The following is an 18,672-nucleotide window of genomic DNA, read 5'->3' on the forward strand; positions in this document are numbered from 1 at the left end:
AAAAGTGCAAGGAAATAAACATAAATCAGGATACTGGGATCTTCCTGGGACAGCAATGGTAAGAAAATTTAAATTATCAGTAACATTCTAGTTTTGTTGGGTACTGGATTCAGAAGTGTTTATTGTATCATAGATGGGTAAAGTGATAGATAAGCAATCCTTTATGGACAAATGATGGCAATGTATCATGAACCTAGGGGTCTACCTAACTGTATGCTATGTGTCCAAGCTATAAGAGGAAACAATATTTTAGGAATATTTTGGAGGTGGAATCAATAGGTTTCTTGAGGTTTTATTTTTTCTTAAATTCGTTTTAGATTAACTCCTACAAGGGAACAGGCCTCACTTTATGAGGCCCACGTGCTTTAACATCCCGCGCTTTTTACCCTTTGCCCTTGGCCATCTTCGCTTCCCCTCCAAAGGGACGCAGGGTGACGCCAAGAGTGGGGGAGGGGAAGAAGGCGGCTTGTGTGTCTAAAGCTTTCCGATTGGTGGACAGAAGGAGCGAGACCAAGGCTAGAGCTAAGAAAAAAGGGGCGAAAGGGGCGGGGCTAAATAGAAGGCGGGGCTAAGGGAACTGAACCGGAGCGAGGCGCCAGTGCAATTGTCCGCCCTCGCTGCGATGGCGGCGGCGCCGAACACGGTCACCCCGCTGGCGACAGGGTCTTCCCCTCAGGAAGCTACCGTCTCTGCCGCCTCCTCCTCCTCCTACACCGCCTCCGCGGCGGCGGCGGCGGCGGCGGTGGCAGCAGTTGTGCCTGCCTCCTCCGCCACCTCCACCCCTGCCTGCCCGCCTGCCAGTGGCTGTGGCGACGGCAGCGGTTTTGGCGGCTCCACTATGGCGGCGGCGGGGAGGGGGGGCAGTAGTTTTAAAGTAGACACCCACCCTTGCCTCAGAGAAGGTGAGTTCACGTCCTGGGGTGCGGGCGCGGCCCCATCCACGTCGCTGCCTCTTTGCAGTTGGTCCGAGATTGGGCTGGGCGCGGTTTGCCACTGCCCCACCCCCCACCTGCTGTGGCGCAGTAAAGGCCAAGCTCGCCCCGCCCCGCCCCATAAACCCCGAGTGTGTAAGATGGACTGAAGCATAGGGGGGCTTCCTTACCTCTATCCCCCGCAAACGATGGGGGCCCCAGGAAAAGGAGCTGCAGGTATTCACAAGACAGGAGTTGAAGGGAGAGAATAATACCACAGAATTTCTCTCAGTCACGACGCCTTAGTATGTTAAAGGAAGCTGAGGGAGTGATTTGGATTAAGAGAGGAGCCAAGGTAAAAGTGTGGTGGGTCAGGGAAAGGGAAAAGGGCTGATGTAGGAAGGACAGAGGAAAGGTAAAAAAGCCGAAGAAACAGGAGGGAGGAAACCTCTTCCTGGTGAAATTCAACATCTTGCAGGGTAGCGATCTGCAGTAGATATTTTAAGGAGATACGGGGTTAGGAATTTGGGGAGGTTAAAGTGTATACTTGAGCTTTGAAGTAAGATCTCTTGAAGTTCAGGATCTTAGGGTCCGGTGGAGAGAGCTCAAATGTAGAAAGGAGGAAGAGTGTGGCAGAAGCACACATTTCAGGAATCACTGAAAGTTTTCCTAGGCTGTTTGAGAGTGTGTCCTTGTAAAGCAAGGTTCACAGGCCCATCTTTAAGGTGGTGTGGGTTTTAATAAGTGCTGTTTTACCTACCACCACACATTACTCCTAACATAAAAAAGCTATTTATTGACTATCTCAATGGTTGTGTTTAGTTTACACAAAGTACTATATAATTGGAAACAGCCTACTAATAGCAAGTTGTAAATTATACCACTAAAATGTGTTTTAAAGTAGTTTTTGAAATGCTTATTAGGTGATGGAAGCATTCTGCCATCGTAAATTTCATCCTTAATTTCCAGTATTTGCTGTTTTACCTTGTTGCTACTTGCCTAAAAAGTCAGACCATGGACCCCCGAATGGGGTAGAATAATTTAAGTTCCTTTTTCTTAGAGGGATACCTCATTAAAATAATCCATAAAAATAATTTTCTCTTCACATTCTTAGATTTATCTTTGTGTGTTATTCCATGAGCTTTCATGCCTTTCACTTTGGAGGAATGGCAAAGCAGTAAAAACAAGCCCTTACAATAATGTAATAGGCACAATACATAAATCCCACTTACTAAAAATGGAGGTTAGAAATACACTGTAATATGTTTTATTAACTCTCCTACTGAAGACAGCCTTTGAAAGACTCTAGTTTCTTCTGTCAGATTGCTGATCTGGATTTGTACTATTGCTCTGGGATAAAGCCATGAAATCTGGAATATTGCTGATCTGTAACGAGCAGGTATGCCAGAGCAGTCCTGTAGGTGTCAAGACCATAATTCAAGTTGGTTCTCATGGCCTTTTCATAGTGAGGTTTAGGAGTAGTATCTCATGGGAAAAAAATGGCATTTTTTCCTGACTGCAGCTGGTTTGGTTGCAATTATCTCTCAATATATGCAAATATTACAGGCTTTGTAAACTCGTAAAGTAGCAGAAAAATGCCATCTATAGTATCAATAGGTGGGAAAATGAGGAGAGCACTGGAGTAGGAGTTGAATGCATCAAACGGAGGTTCTGTGGCTAATATGGTAACCATTAGAATGTGTGAACCTGAACATATCTCAAGATTCCTGCATTTGTGTTTGAAATTTTTGAAATAGAGGAACTGGACTAGCTAAACTGGGTGGTGGATTTCAAACCTGAGAGTATGAACCATAACTTAGAAATTCTGAGTTCTCTCTATGGCATTTCCATGGCTGTGCGCTAGAATATTATTAATTCACAGACCTCAAGAAACCTTGGCTGACATTCAGTGAGTAATGAAATTTGTGTTGAGACAATTCGCTAGCACTTCATAAAATATAATTTACTAAAAAATTATATCATTTCATTTTAGGTAAATATCCTTCATTAACTGTTGAGTCCAAATCAAAATCTCTCTTACTTATTCACTTGATAAATGGTAAATGTTTTATATATTGCACTGTCCAAAACACTGCCAGTCCTCAAAATATTTTTGTTTGGATATTTGTAAAGTAGTTGGTAGCTGTGATAGTAGATAAAGGAAAAGAGGAAAATGTTGCTTGGTGATTTCTCAATATATTTTGCTTACTTTTTTTTAATTCTTAGTTAGAGATTGCTCTAAAATGGGTCAGAATTGTCAAAATTCCAGTTACTGAAAGTCCACTCCTGATAGGATCATGCAAAGTTGTTTGAAAAAGCATTTGCTGATCCATTTTCAGCTGTAGGTTACACTACTGAGGATCTGTCATCTGACCTACGCTTGATAATGAGCAAACTTCAGTAGAGTTTAAAATTTGTTAAACAGGAAAGAATAGAAACTCTCAAAGGTTACAAATAGAAACTTGAGCAATAAACTCAAAAACAAAAGCAAACTAAAGAAATGTCCACATGAAAAGACACACACATCCAGAATTCATGGTAAGGGAAGTCATGAGATTTTGTAGAACACTGTAATTCATTCAGTGACGATTTTCAAAACTATTTAATGGCTCAAAAATGAATTTTTGCCCAGTAATCATCATCTGGTGTAATCATAGTAGAAATCAAAGCAAAAATAAGTAAGAATCCTCTTGCTTATTTACCTCTTATAATTGAGGAAAAAAATTATTAAATGGTTTCTCTTTTTCAGTGGAGGGCATTTCTGCCTTTTTATGTAATCATTCCTCCATTTGCATAGGAATTTCCTAGTAATACTTTCGCTTGTTTCCCTATTATTATATAATGTTTTACATCAATGGCAATAAGCCCATCATAAGAAAACCTAGTTAATAGCATTTCTTTCATTTATTCAGGAATAATTTATTGAGCACCTGTATATGTATGTGCCAAGCCTTTTGCTCAGTGCTGAGGATATACAGACAAATTAGACACAGCCTTAGTAAGATTATAAAATAGATGGGGAAAATGCAGTTTTAAATGTTAAGACTAGGTAAACTTCTGAACTATCTAGAATGTCCCATCTGTTATAACTCTGTTCTCAGCTCATGGCATCTTAATACTACAGGCACATTAAAGCACAACATATTGTGAATCTCATGTTGATATCTGGGAAGAATAACTAGCAAACTATTAGAACTGATTTTAATTGTATGCATCTGGCAGGTGGGGGGATGTCCGGAGAGAGATTAATGATCATTTATTAGTCTCTCCCATACTCTGTTTTCAGTAAGTGTCAATAGGTGAAAATATTGACTAAAATTGTTAAAAAAAAAAAAAAACCCAACCTAAGCATGTCCCCTACTAAATTCATCATACATCTGTTAGGATAGGAACTTTGATTCTTTCCGCCTTAAAACTGGCCTTGCCAGTCCATTCATACTTATTAACATGTTGAAGGAATGGCAGGTATTTGGCGGCTTTCTGATACAAAGTAGCTGTGAGAGGATCCAGTAGATTAATGGATTTACAGAGAGCCTTAATTCTTAAATTCTAAAGTTTCAAGTATACCTGGAGCTCACTAGCCACAGAATGCTTATGATAATGAAGGTGGAGGACTTAGTTTAAATAAAGACAAATATTAAACATATAACTATTATGCCCAATTGGTTGTTTCATTAATTCCATTGCATTTTTTAGTTGTTGATATGCCATAGGAAACCCATCATTATTTTTTTGATAATGGTATTAGTGTAAAATTTCTAAACCTTGCCAGGCTTCTCATATAGGACAGGTACTGATCTCATAACCTGAAAAAGTAAAGACATTAGCTAACATTTTAGCTATGTGTTCATAGTGCTGAAGGGTACAAATCTGCATTTCTAGCATAATTAAGATCTCAGAAAACTCTGTAAATGGGCTGCGACTTTTAGAGAAGAGAGTTAAAACCTTTGGCAAGGTTATCAGCATGAAGCAGTTTCCTAATCTCTTGTAATTTAGTGCTGTGCTCTGCTCATTCTTTCCTAAGATTATGATGGTATTAAAAGATTGCAAAGGTCGAGTCAACTTTTTCTCCCCCCAAATTTCTTTTTAACCAAGAATGTTTGAGGGAGATTTTCTCTAAAGGTGTGATCAGGGAGAACATGTACATATGCTCTTTGCACAATTGAAATGATAATTACTCAAATTCCTTAATGTCTAAGTCTGTGACTAGAGAGTGAGATGTTTGTTTGCTGTATTGCAGCTAACCTTTCTGAGATTATCTCCACTCTTGTCCTTTATTAAAATAAAATATACAGAGTTTTTCTTACAATGCATCAAAATCAGTTGGACTGTGAAATTCCCACTTTAGGAAGGCATTTAAAACAGCTAATAATACGTTCTTGCCATAAAGAATTTATGATGGATTGTCTTGAGGAATTTTGGGGTTTTGTACATAAGTTTAATTGTCATTTAACAAATGCAAGTAAGATACATTTTATTAAATGTAGCTAGTTATATCTAAAGTTGAGCCACCTAATTTGAATAAGCTTGAACTTCTTATCAGGGTAACCAAACAACATTCAATTGGAGTAAACAGAGAGATAAACTTCTCTTACCTCAAACTGAAGAAATGTGTTAATTTTCTGGTTACTTTCCTCAAAGATCTAGTACAATCTTTGATTCCATAAACTGGAGTCAACCAAATTGTAGGCACAGATGCATTATTCTTTTCGGAGTAAGTCCATAAATGTTTTCCATTTGCCACAAAAATCTAATTCATCCTAATTTGCTCGTGTTATCTAGTGCTATTAATTAGGAGAAAGTTTCAAATATGCTAATTTGGCTTTCATACTGAATTGCATTTTTGGATGCAGAACTTAATTGTATTTTAATTTAGCATAATAGTACAGCTGTTTGGAGCAGGCCCATTCTAACAAAAGTTGCTAGAAATTGAATTTTTGTCAAGTGAATCCTCTTTGCTTTTTATGTAATTGAAGACATAATTTTGCTACAAGCTGAATGGAATATTTTTGTACCGACATAGAGGATTGTAGTAATGCCCAGGCCCATTGAATGTGAGTTGTTTGTACTCATATTTGCATTTCACTGACTTGAGACCATCCTTCTTATATTGTCTCTTCCCAGACTACTGTGATTTTGTTCATACTCCAAATCCACCTTAATCTAGAATCATACCTTTTAAAATTTTATCTCCCCTAAACCATTTTATCTCCCCTAAACCGTTTGTTTCCTATAACTTCTCTGGACCTTAGCTTCTTCATTTATGAAATAAGAACATTCAGTTAGATCAGTTGTGTGCTCGCTTCAGCAGCACATATACTAAAATTGAAACAATACAGAGAAGATTAGCATGGCCCCTGCGCAAGGATGATACGCGAATTCGTGACGCGTTCCATATTTAGAAAAAAAAGAAAATAAAAAAGAAATTAGATCGGTTGTTCTAGACTAGAGGCAATTTTGCCCCCGGGGGGACATTTGGCAATGTCTGGAGACAGTTTTGGTTGTCACAACTGGGGAATGCTACTGGCATCTAGTGGGTATAAGCCAGGGATACTGCTAAATGTGCTACAATGTGTAGGACAGCCCCTCACAACAAAGAGTTATCTGGCCCAAAATGACACTAGTGTCGAGGTTGAGAAATCATGGACTAAATAATCTCTAGAATAATCCTGGTCTGAAGTAAAATGATTGTAATATCAAATAAAAAGTTCAGTTTCTGAATTAGTAAACAAAATATACTTTATAGAGTGCATGTGTATTGAACATCTACAAAATTTAATTATTTTTAATATTCATCAAATCCTGGAAGAGGCCTTGTATTTTTGAACTTTTTAGTTGAAAGCACTGGCTCAGAGTGGTTAAATACTTCGCTGAAGGTTATATAGTCAATGAGTAGAGACTGTATTTGAATCCATTTGACCAACTCAAAAGCTTATTTTTCCTACTATCCAGTGCTGTAGATCATTTTATAATATGATCATATTTCTTCACTCTGAAGAACTTTGGTATATCTAATTTCTGAGAAATAACCTGTTTGAAAGGTGTGTTTCATCTGGTAATCTGAGGAAGAACAGTTTATTATGACCAGAAAGTACAGCCTTACAAGCAGTTTTTACCCTCTTATACCTTAAGTGAGTGTGTAAGTGAGACTATCCATTAAACAATGGTTTTATTTTATCTTTTCCATATCCCATTGTTTTAAGTCCTCACTCCATTATCAGATTTAGGTTCTGTTCCCATTTTTAATTTAGGTTATGATGGTACTTTCTTATTCCCCTTTGCTTTTGTTTTATGTTAAAGCTCAAAGAAATAGTATCATTATCAGAAAATCTTTGATGTTTTAAAGATAGTATAATATAGCATAGAGTATAGTCAAGTATGGCATAGTATAGTATAGATAATGTCTACGTTTGAGAATATACCATGTGTCGTTAAGATCTTGCTATCAAGTTGTACTAAACTTGGCTATAATTCTGGGCATAAAATCTTGCTCCCCTCTCCATAACTTTTTTCATAATAACATTAAAAATTTTATAATAACATAATACATTAAAGTTTATAATAACATAAAAATTTTAAATATGCTAGAGAATAAAGAGAAGTTAAGAGTAACTATTCTAGAAATATACCTGAGATCAACCATGAGCTATTTACCTTATCATAGTCAAAGAAGTTTATTTGCTGCAGATGAGAGATGAAATCATACTTCACAGTATTCATTATTTTGTCATTTGATATTTTAATGGGCAATCTATTTGTATTTTAACATCAGCCCTCTTAACTCTTCTTATTGAATTAGAAGGAAAGGTAAAGGATCATCTTCATGAATTTGGTGTGCTTATTGTAGGAGTAGAAAACTGAATTACTTACACCTGAATTATAAGCAAAATAATTCCCTAATTTTGCACAAAAACATTTTGACATTAGCTATAATGACAGAAACATGATACTTGACAATAGAAGTGCTGCATGTGTTCTTGCGAAAAAATGTTTCAGAGAGAACCGGCTTTAGGTTCAGAACATAGACCAGGAAATACATATATAATGGCATGGTAGGGAAAGAAATGTTGGGACCCTTTTACTTCATAGGCCCTTAAAGGACTGAAATTAATCCTATAACTGCATAAAACTTTAAATTATCTTTTTATTTCTTTATAGTCCTGTTATTTGAAAGCAGCTGAGATATTTGAGTTCTTCTGTGAATGCAATTTTTGCTTCTGTATGTATTGCCATCTAAAATACATGTTTCTGTTGATGGCTATCCATCCACATGAGGTCAAGTACAAAAGAAACTTCAGAAATGGAAGTTTGTGATACGTTTTAAGTCATCCAGGTAGTTAATAGCAGGGACTGTAATACAGTCTCTCTCATTCTAGTGCTTTTTAAACTCTTACTGCTTTTGGAATTAAGAATGAGTATAAACCCACATTTTACAGTCAACTAACAAAAACACATTTGTTTCATATTTTAATTAATCAAGGAAGAGGAAATACATAGAAAGTGTGTGAAAAAGAAAAGGAAAGAGAGGAAGATAGAAATCCACAAGTTTCTTCAGCTGTGCCTTGGCTCCCGTTCCTACCATAATCAGCTTCTAAGTCTTTGTTCTTTACCAGAATGCTGACTTTAGTTCCTGGCTTGTAGTTAAGTGCTCAGTAAACAATTCCTGCCCCCAAACAGTCATCTGCTTGCCAGACCCCTAATTTAATGTCCACTACCTTGAGACTTGCCTGCCCTTTAGGCCTTCACTTTGAGACCGGCTGAAAAACATTTGTGCTATCATGTTTTCTCTTCCACTTTCAGAGTTGGTTATAGACAATTTATTTCTTGTAGTCTGAAAATTGTGTCTCAAATAATGGGAACAGGAGTAGGGTACAACATTTATTGAATCATTTCTTGGAAATTAGACATGCTTTTCCTAGAGAGGGTGTCTCAAGATTTTGGTTTAAGAACCAGCTCTCAAAGAAATCTTGGGCAGATGTAAGTTTGAATCCTCGTTCTGATACTTACTAGCTGTGTGACCAGGAAAATTGCATAATCTGCCCAAATCTCAGGTATTACTTTTGGAAAATAGAGATCATCATATTCATGTCAAATTTGGGAGAGATGTAGCTTGAGTTGAATTTGGTGGTGTAGAGTGGCCTCTGAAAAACAATGCATATTTGTTCACAGTAGAAAGCCGTCTTCCACAAGCTTCCTTTAGACATCTTAAAAGACTGGAATGATCAATCTAACAAGACAAAATTGAAATCAGACAAATATACGGATATATTATGTCTGTTTGGACCTAGAAAAGTTTCTTTACAACTGTGTCATGAAGGGACATGATTTAACCAGTTTCAGGTGAAAAAGAACTATATATTTTAGTCAAAACTTAGCATAAGTCAGCAATATGATGCAGCCACCACAAAAATATTGACACCCTCTTTAGCTAAATTAATAGAAGGGAAATATTCAAAATAACAGTTTGATGATCCCATTTTAGTTTGTTGTTGTTTTGAAGCCATTAAGGTGATTGTTTTTAGGTTACACTTGATGAATTCCAGAGATTTAGGCAAACTAGTGAGATGACTAGAAAACATGTCATATGAAGGAACTGGGATTAACTCCTAAATGGGCTAGAAAGGGAGAGAAGGAATTAAGATATAATAGCGTTCTTAAAATTTTGAAAGATTTCCATTTTAGGAGACGGATTATATATACTATAGCTTCAAGAAATAGAACTAAGACCAGTGGAAGCTCTAGGACAGTGTTTCTCAAAATGTGATATCTGGACCAGCATTTTCAGGTAACTTTTTAGAAATATACATTCTTGGGTCCCAACCTAGACCTTTAAATCAGAAATTCTTGGAGTGGGGCCCAATCTGTTTTAATAATCTTTCCAGTTGGTTCTGATGCACACTAATGTTTGTGAACCACTGCTCTAGGAAAACATTTCAGTTCAACCAGAACATGTGAAGAAACGTTTGGCTATTAAAAAGATAGCAGTGGTTTTCAGCCTTCACTGTGCATCAGAATCACCTGGGAACCTTTAAAAAATAAACAAAGAACAAACTTATTACTGAGAATGATTTGCAAAGATTCTGATTAATTGGTTTGGGGGTGGGGCCTGGATATTGGTATGTTTTAAAACCAATCTAGGTAATTTAAATATGCAGCCAGGGTTGAAAACTACCCTGATGGAAAGTTGAACTCTATCCACTAGGTTGGCTGTTTTAAGAGATCACCTGGGGAGCCTGTTGAAAAACAAAAACACAGATTCTTGGGCCTCAAGTCTGGAGATAAGTGTAGATTTGAAGTAGTGGCAAGGATTGTGCTTGCTTGCTTCCTTCCTTTCAAAAATCTCTTTAGGATAGCCTAAAGCATAATGGGATTGATAAGTACCATCCTAGATGACACCTTCATATCAGTCAAACTAGTTAACAAATAGATACTGGTCAGTAATTATGAATAAGGGTCTGAGACTGTCATGAAGGGTAATGAGTCCCTGCATGATTTTTATCAGAATCACCTGTGGATGGATTAGACCACCCACCGAGATACTGATTTTAGTTCAGTATGTATGATTTTGAAAAGCTAGGAATACAATTTGATGCGAAAGTTTGATTAAGAACAATTTTTTACAAGATTTGCTCCTGTAAATTTGGGTATAGATATAATGATATTTAAAAAGATTAGGAGAGCACGTTAGAAATTAAGGTAAATACTTTTAAGTAAAATTTAAATCTAAATCGTCACTCAGATATCTTCCTTTTATTTTCAAATTTTTGTGTATTTTAATTAAACATTTTTTTTTTGTTAGAGAAGTTGAGGATTTTCAAAGTAATCATGCATAAAATACAGGATCCCCATGTACCACCCCACCACCAGCAGCTTGCGTTGGTGTGGAACATTCGTTACAATTGATAATAACACAGCTTTATAATTGTACTATTAATTAAAGCCCATGGTCTAACTGACGGTTCATGTGTAGTTTCATGGATTTTTTAAAAATATTTTTATTCTGTTACTATATATGCAATTTAACATTCCCTCTTTTAATAATATTCACATATATGTTTCAGTACTGTTAATCGTGTACACAATTTTGAGCCACTATCACTAACATCCATTACCAAAACATTTCCATCATACAAATAGGAACCTTGTACATCCAAAACCTTTACTTTTGCTTCCCATCCCCCCTAGTACCTTAGCAACCTATATTCTAGATTTTGATTCTGTGAGTTTGCTTATTCTGATTGTTTCATAACAGTGAGATCATACAGTATTTGTCCTTTTTGTGTCTGACTTATTTCTCTCAACATGATGTTTCCGAGGTTCATCCATGTTGTTGCATTTATCAGGACTTCATTCCTCTTTATGGCTGAATAATATTCTATTGTACGTATACACCACATTTTATTTATCCATTCATTGGTTTATGGGCACTTGGGTTACATCCATCTTTTGAAAGTTGTAAATAATGCTGCTATGAATATCGGTGTGCAAATACGTGTTCGAGAAACTGCTATCAATTCTTTCAAGTATATACTTTGTTGTAGGATTACAGGTCATATGGTAGTTCTACACTTAACTTTCTGAAGAAATGCCAACTATCTTCCTCATCGACTGCACCATTTTACATCATCACCAGCAGTGACGAAGTGTTTACATTTCTCTACAAAACTTATTTTCCTTTTTAAATAGCTTTTTAAAATCCGTTTTAATGGATGTGAAATGTTACCTCATTGTGGTTTAGATTTGCATTTCCCTGATGACTAATTATGTTGAGCATCTTTTCATGTGCTTTCTGATCATCTGTATATTTTCTTTGGAAAAGTATCTGTTCAAGTCTTTTGCCCATTTTTAATTTTTTTTGTCTTTTTGCTGTTAATTTGAAGGATTTCTTTATATATTCTGGATATTAAGCATTTATCAAATATGCAGTGTCCAAATATTTTCTCCCATTGTTGTTTAACCTTCACGATAAAGTCCTTTGAGGCATAAAAGTTTGGAATTATGATGAGGTTCCATCTATCTATTTTTTCTTTTGTTGCTTGTGCTTTGGGTATAAAGTCCAAAAAACCATTGCCCAACACAATGTCCTGAAGATGCTTCCCAATGTTTTCTTCTAGGAGTTTGATAGTTCTAGCTATTATATTAAGGTCTTTAATCCATTTTGAGTTTATTTTTGTACACAATTTGAGGTGGGATCATCTATTTTTTCCAAAATAGAGATCTAGTTTTTCCAACACCATTTGTTAGACTTTTCTTTCCAAATTAAGTGGTCCTTGCTACTTTGTCAAAAAATCAGTTGGCTATAAATGTGAAGGTTGATTTCTGAGCTCTCAATTTGATTTCATTGGTCTATATGTCTGTCCTTGTACCAGCACCATACAGTTTTGATTATTGTGGCTTTATAATACATTTTAGGATTGATAAGCATCAGTCCTCCAATTTCATTCCTCTTTTTGAAGATAGCAAAACAGTCAGGCATGAAATACAGGATTCCCAGAAACCACACCACACCCTACATGTTGAATTGATGTGGAAGGTTTGTTAAAACAGATTATATAATTTTTTAATAATTGTACTATTTCTAACAGTAATTACTTGTGTTACAATTGAAAGATTATTAAAACTGTACTATTATCTGTCATCCATTATTTACATTAGGTGTATTTTTCCCATTTACCACCCTATTATTACCACCTATATTAGTATCATACATTTGTTATAATTCATTGAAGAATCTTCTGATACTTGTACTCTCAACTCTAGTCCATCGTATACAGTAGGGCTGTGTGGTACAGTCCTGTCTTTTAATTTTTATTCTTGTAATATATACATCCTAAAGTTTCCCTCTTAACCACATTCACCTCTTATACTTCAGTGGTGGAAGACAGTTTGACAGTTCCTCAGGAAGCTTATGAATTACCAGCAATTCCACTACTAAATCTATACCAAGAAGAATTAAAAACTGGGACATTGTTGACTACTGATTCAATTTCTTTACTAGTAATTGGCTTGTTGAGATTTTATATTTCTTCTTGAATCAGTGTATGTAGTTTGTGTGTTTAAGAATTTGTCGTTCTTCTTGGTTTTCTAATTTATTGGCATACCACTTTTCATAGTATCATCTGGTATTCCTTTTTATTACTGTATTCAGTAGTACTGGCCTCCTTTTCAGCTCTGATTTTTTGTTATTTGATCCTCTCTTTTTCTTTGTCAGTCTAAATAAAGGTTGTTGATTTTATTGATCCTTTTAAAGAACCAACATTTGGGTTTGTTGATTCTATCGGTTTTTTGTTTGTTTGTTTTCTATTTCATTTATCTCCATTCTAGTCTTTATTTCCTTTTTCCTGCACACTTTGGGTTTAGTTTGCTCTTCTTTTTCTAGTTTTTCCAGTTTTGAGGTTAGGTCTCTGATTTGAAGTCATTCTTTTTTTATAATGTAAGCTTTAGAGCTATAAATTTTCTCCTCAGCACTGCCTTCACTGCATCCCATAAATTTTGGTATGTTGTATTATCATTTTCATTTGCCTCAAGATGTTTCCTAATTTTGCTTCTCATTTCCTGTTTAACCGATTGGTTGAGTCTGTTATTTAATTTCCATGTATTTGACAATTTTCCATTTCTCCGTCTGTTATTGATCTCTAGATTCATTCCTTTGTGATCAGAGCATATACATTGTATGATTTTAATTATTTTTTATTTTATTGAAATGTTTTTTGTGACACAACATATGGTCTATCCTGGAGAATGATCCATGTGCCCTCAAGAAGAATGTGTATTCATATATTCAAAATATATGTGCTTCATATATTTTGGAACATTGCTGTTGTATACATATATGTTTATAATTGTTACATTTTCCTATTTAATTATACCTTTTATCTGTATGTAATGACTGTCTTTGTCCCTCATAACTATTCTTGACTTAAAGTCTGTTTTATCCACTATTAGTATAGCTATTGCATGATTTAATAGCATATATATTTTCTATCCTTTCACCCTCAGTGTAGTTGTATCTTTAACTTTAAGATGAGCCTTGTGCAGGCAGCATATAGTTGTGGCATGCTTTTTTTAATCCATTCTGGCAACCTCTGCCTTTTGACTGGAGAGTTTAAACCATTTACATTTGAAATTACTACTTATAATACAGGACTTTCTTCTTTCATTTTTCTGTTAGCCTTTATAAGCTATATACCTTTTTTGTCCCTCAGTTCCGTTAATATCTACTTTGCATTTATTTGCTTTTTTGTGTTGTACCATACCAAGTGCCTTTTCACTTCTACCTGGATATATTTTTCATCTGTATTCCTTGTAGTTACCATGGGGTTAACTGCAGGTTTATTACAGGTCTTTATTTCTGTATGGTGCTTTGACCCATATCTAGTGGCCTTTCCATTCAGTCTGAAGAACTCCCTTTAACATCACTTATAAGGCCAGTCTAATGATGATGAAGTCTCTCAGCTTTTGTTTATCTAAGTATGTCTTAATCTCTTCCTTATTTTTGAAGGAGCATCTTGCTGGATATAAAATTCTTGACTGGCAGCTGTTTTCCTTCACCACTTTATGTATTTCACCACTATCTTCTTGCTTCAGTGGTTTTTGATGAGAAATCTGAACTCAGTCTAATTAGGACTGCCTTGTATGTAACACGTTACTTTTCCCTTGCAGCTTACAGATCTCTCCCTTTGTCTCTTGCATTTTGATAGTGTAATCAGTATATGGTAGTATGTATTTTTCTTCATGTCTAACATGTTTGGTGTTCTCTGAGCTTGTTGGAATTGCATATTCATGTCTTTTGCTAAGTTTGGGGAGTTCTCTGTCATTATTTCTTTGACTATTCCTTCTGCGCCTTTCTTTCTTCTCCTTCTGGGACTCCTATAATGCATATATTGATGTGCTTGATTGTGTCCCATAGCTGTCTTAGGCTATTTTCACTTTTTGTATTTCTTTTTTCTTTCTGTTCCTCCGCCTGACTCATTTCAAGTGTCTTGTCTTCAAGTTCACTGATTCTTACTTCTGCTCTCTTTAATCAGTTCTTGCAACTCTTCTGAGTACTTTTCATTTCAGTTATTGTGGTCTTCAACTCTAGTTGTTTTGTTTGCTTCCTTTTTAAAATTTCTATCTCTTTACTTAAACTCATATTATTCACTTATTGATTTCCTCATATCCTTTAGTTCTTTTTCTGTATACTTTCCTTCATTTCCTTGAGCATTTTAAAGATCATTTTCTTAAAGGCTTTGTTTGATTTGTCCATATTCTCATCTTCATTGTTGGTATTTTCTGTATTTTTATCCTCTTCCTTTGAATGGGTCATCATTTCCTGTCTCATTGCTGTCTTGCACTCTTGTTGCACACTATGCATTTTAATATTTTTTAATGTTAGCTCTGGGATTTAGTCGCTGGGATGTCTGTTTCCTGGTTTTATAACCGGATAAGACAGAGATTTTCTTCAGCTTCAGCCCTCCTATTGAGAAGCTCTGCTGAAGGCAGTTGTATTGTATAGTGTTTTTTCTGTCTTTCTTGGACTCTGTCTTGTCCTAAGCTTTTGCTTGTTAGGGTTTTTGGACTTCCTGTGTTTACAGGAGTCTGGTTCTCCTTGCTGTTTCCCAGGAGACAGAGCTCCCTTCCTCTTGTATTTTACAAAGGCAGGCCTCTATCCCTGACTGTCTGCCTCTATAGTTTTTTTTATACTCCTTTTGTTGTGTAGTGCTGCTGTTGCCTGGAGGGCAAATTTTAGAGTTGAGACATGTTAGAGAGGACTTTGCCAAGTCAGTCTTTCACAGCCAAAATAGAGCCAGGGTTCCATGAAGGGGGCACAGACTGGCCCCAAAGTGTCCTGAAGAGGGGATCAGGAAGGGTGCCAGAAGCTTCTCTAATGCTCCCAAGACTGAGCTTTCCTAGCCTGCCCAACAAATGCAACCCTTCAGCTAACTGGTCCCTACAACCTTGAGGAAGTTGCATCTTTAAATCTTCACCACCTCTGCCCCTATCTGAGGATGGTCAAGACAGTGGCTGCTGCCGCATTTATCCAGTCAGTGTTGAGACAGTGGTTGCCACCACCTTTGTCTGAGGCAGGTTGAAACAACAGCTGCCTTCAGAGCTGGGAACCAGCTATCTGAATTCACTAATCAATAGCTGGCCATTCCCACCCCTTTTCTTGGGAAAGAGGATTTTTGCATCTCTTTTAGTCACCAGCAGCTAGCCAGGGACTGGATCCTGCAGCAGCCTGTTATGAGAGTGGGGGATGGGCTCTGGTATCTGGAGGTAGAAAGAACAATTTACAGTTCTTTACTATAATTTATCTGCCTCTTCTTCCAACTCTGCCCTGAATGCTGGCTGTACAGTGTTCTTATGGCCTCTGGAGTTTCAAAATAGTTGTTTCAGACATTTCCTGCCTGTTTAATAATTGTTTTTGTGGAAAGATTGAGTTCTGGTTCTCCCTACTCTGCCATCTTCCCCAGAAGTCTGTATTTTAATTTTTGACATGCTGAAATCAGAGCATCAAACATACATTATATTATACCCACTCACCTCCACCTCTTTCATCAGAAACAGCATTGCTTAAGCTTGAATGTAATAGATCTGAAGCTCATATTCATAGTAAATTCTAAACTCAGTCTTTGCCATCCTCTTGTTTAGATAGATGTACCTCCTTTATTTTTCCCTTCCTTTCTGTGCTCACTGCAACTCTTCCAGTTAAGGCCTCATGACCTCTTGCTACAACTGACCATTTGGCATCTCTTCTGTTGAATGCAGAGTTAAATCCAAATGACCAAATGAAACCTATCATGATTGGGCACCATTCTACCTTTCCATCATTGCCATTCATACCCTTGCCTCCTTTGAAATACCTTTATTCCATTGCTTTTAAATATTGATTTTGCACATCTTTTAAAGCTCAGTTCAAAATCTGTTTTCTTCTACAAACGTTTCTTCAGACTACTCAACAGAAAGTAACTGTATTACTTATATCCTTTTGGTCTTAAGTTATCTTCCTTACTAAATTATAAATTCCTTGAGATTAGGAAGTGTCTTGTTCACTTACTTTGTCATTTCCAAACATGTGGCTCAGTTATATATGTATAATAGAAAGAATCAAGATAAAGCAAAATTTAAGTTCTAGTTCCACCAAGAAACACACATGACCAGTTATTTTGATTTTTTTGCAATCCCCGTTTCCTAACCTCCAGAATGCAGAAAATGCCACTTACCTTGCAAATTTGTTTTAAGGATAAGAGGAATTTACTCTTATCTTGTTTGACACATAGAAGGCTCTCAATAAATTTTTTTTCTTTTATCCTATCGCCTTTGAAAATATCTATCACAGTACATTGAAACAAATCTCAGTAAATATCAAAACTCAGAGATGCCCAAAGGCATTGAGTGCTTGAACTAGGGTAGCACTATGTGGAATTAAAAGAAAGCAAATATGAGAGAATATTATATGCTAGAATTAACATGAATCTTTGATTTGCTGGAGAAAAGAGTGGCTGATATTTTGCACCTGTTGTATTTTGCTCTTTAATAAAGAAAAACAGACCAAGAACCTGTAGAGGAAAATGAGTCAAAGGCAGTAGTCTAGGCAATACTATTATAAAGGAAAAGCTATGCAGGGCATGAGTAAACTCATGGGATTGTATGGAAATGATCTGGGGCACCAGTAGTGAAAGGTTGGGTTAAGAAACTTTCCCTTTGTAGTAAACTATATATTGCCACCAAAGATCATATTTAATTCTTATTAACATTTTCAGTGGTATATTCAGGATCATACCACCATGCTCATATTGCTATTAGTCAATTCTGAAAGAAAGGAGGTCCTAAACTTCTTAAACCTTTTTATATTTCTAACTTTAGTGTCACAGATAAATCATGTATTTTAAAACAACTTTAAAAATAATTCAGAGGGTAAACTACATATTGTAGAGATATATTTTCACTGCTCATCAATTCATTTTTAACATATTTCTGATTTACAGTTATTAGTATCTTGAACCTGTAATTTTTAAAGCCAACTTTTTAAATCCATACAGTGATACTGAAAATTAAGCTTAATTAAAGACATACACCATAAATTTGAAAATAAAATATCTGTAGTATTTTTAATTAGAAAGTCATACATGCATTACATAAAAATTAAAACAACACAGAATTGTAAGAGAGTAAAGTGTTTAACTTTTCTCCCCTTGTTCCTTTACTTGCCCCACTTCCCTAAGTTAACCACTTTAAATTTTTTTCTATGCATATGCAAATTAATTTGTGTTATATTTAATTTTTTCTTCTATTGGGAATTATATTTATTATTTGTTTTTGTTCTGCAACATTTTTTTCATTAACTATATCTTGGCATCTCTCCATGAATGGCTATGTGGTTCCACTCATTCAGTTAAGTAACCAAATATCAAATTAAGTTTTGATGTTTTATAATTCATATCCTATAGATAAACTAGTAGATTTTGGCAACATACATTTTAGAAAAAATTTTAGATAGATGTATGGCCCCCAAGTGTAGATGCAGAAATTTTTACATGGATTATTTATTACTGTGGCAAGCACCATACCAAAATTTTTAGATGTTGGAATATGAGCATTACTTCATAGCTTTGAAGGGCTTGTGTGTGACTTCTTTGGTGAAATGAGCATACTCGTGTTTGTAAAAATATGGAATTTACTTTCTCACCATGGGAAAAGATGGTATGCGATTCTTATTTTCAGGTAACATTGGAGCCATAGCTAGAGATAAGTAAAGTCTTAAAACAATATGCTTCTT

The 18,672-nt window shown here is 35.8% G+C and overlaps 1 protein-coding gene and 1 non-coding gene across 3 annotated transcripts in view; both read left to right on the forward strand.

Annotated features, from left to right (window-relative positions):
- Window positions 1-578: 578 nt before the first annotated feature.
- The window catches only part of ZMAT1 (zinc finger matrin-type 1), a 47,029-nt gene continuing 28,935 nt past the window's right edge, over window positions 579-18,672 (forward strand). For both annotated transcript variants that reach the window (XM_077145797.1, XM_077145799.1), the window contains exon 1: window positions 579-902. In XM_077145797.1, the coding sequence (XP_077001912.1) occupies window positions 623-902 (280 nt within the window). In that variant the 5' untranslated portion in view covers window positions 579-622. The remainder of the gene's footprint in view (window positions 903-18,672) is intronic.
- LOC143672224 (U6 spliceosomal RNA) lies at window positions 6,207-6,313 on the forward strand. Its single transcript, XR_013169693.1, has one exon. It is a non-coding gene; the product is annotated as a U6 spliceosomal RNA (small nuclear RNA).

This window comes from Tamandua tetradactyla, chromosome X (genome assembly GCF_023851605.1).
Source record: "Tamandua tetradactyla isolate mTamTet1 chromosome X, mTamTet1.pri, whole genome shotgun sequence".
Taxonomy (NCBI): domain Eukaryota; kingdom Metazoa; phylum Chordata; class Mammalia; order Pilosa; family Myrmecophagidae; genus Tamandua; species Tamandua tetradactyla.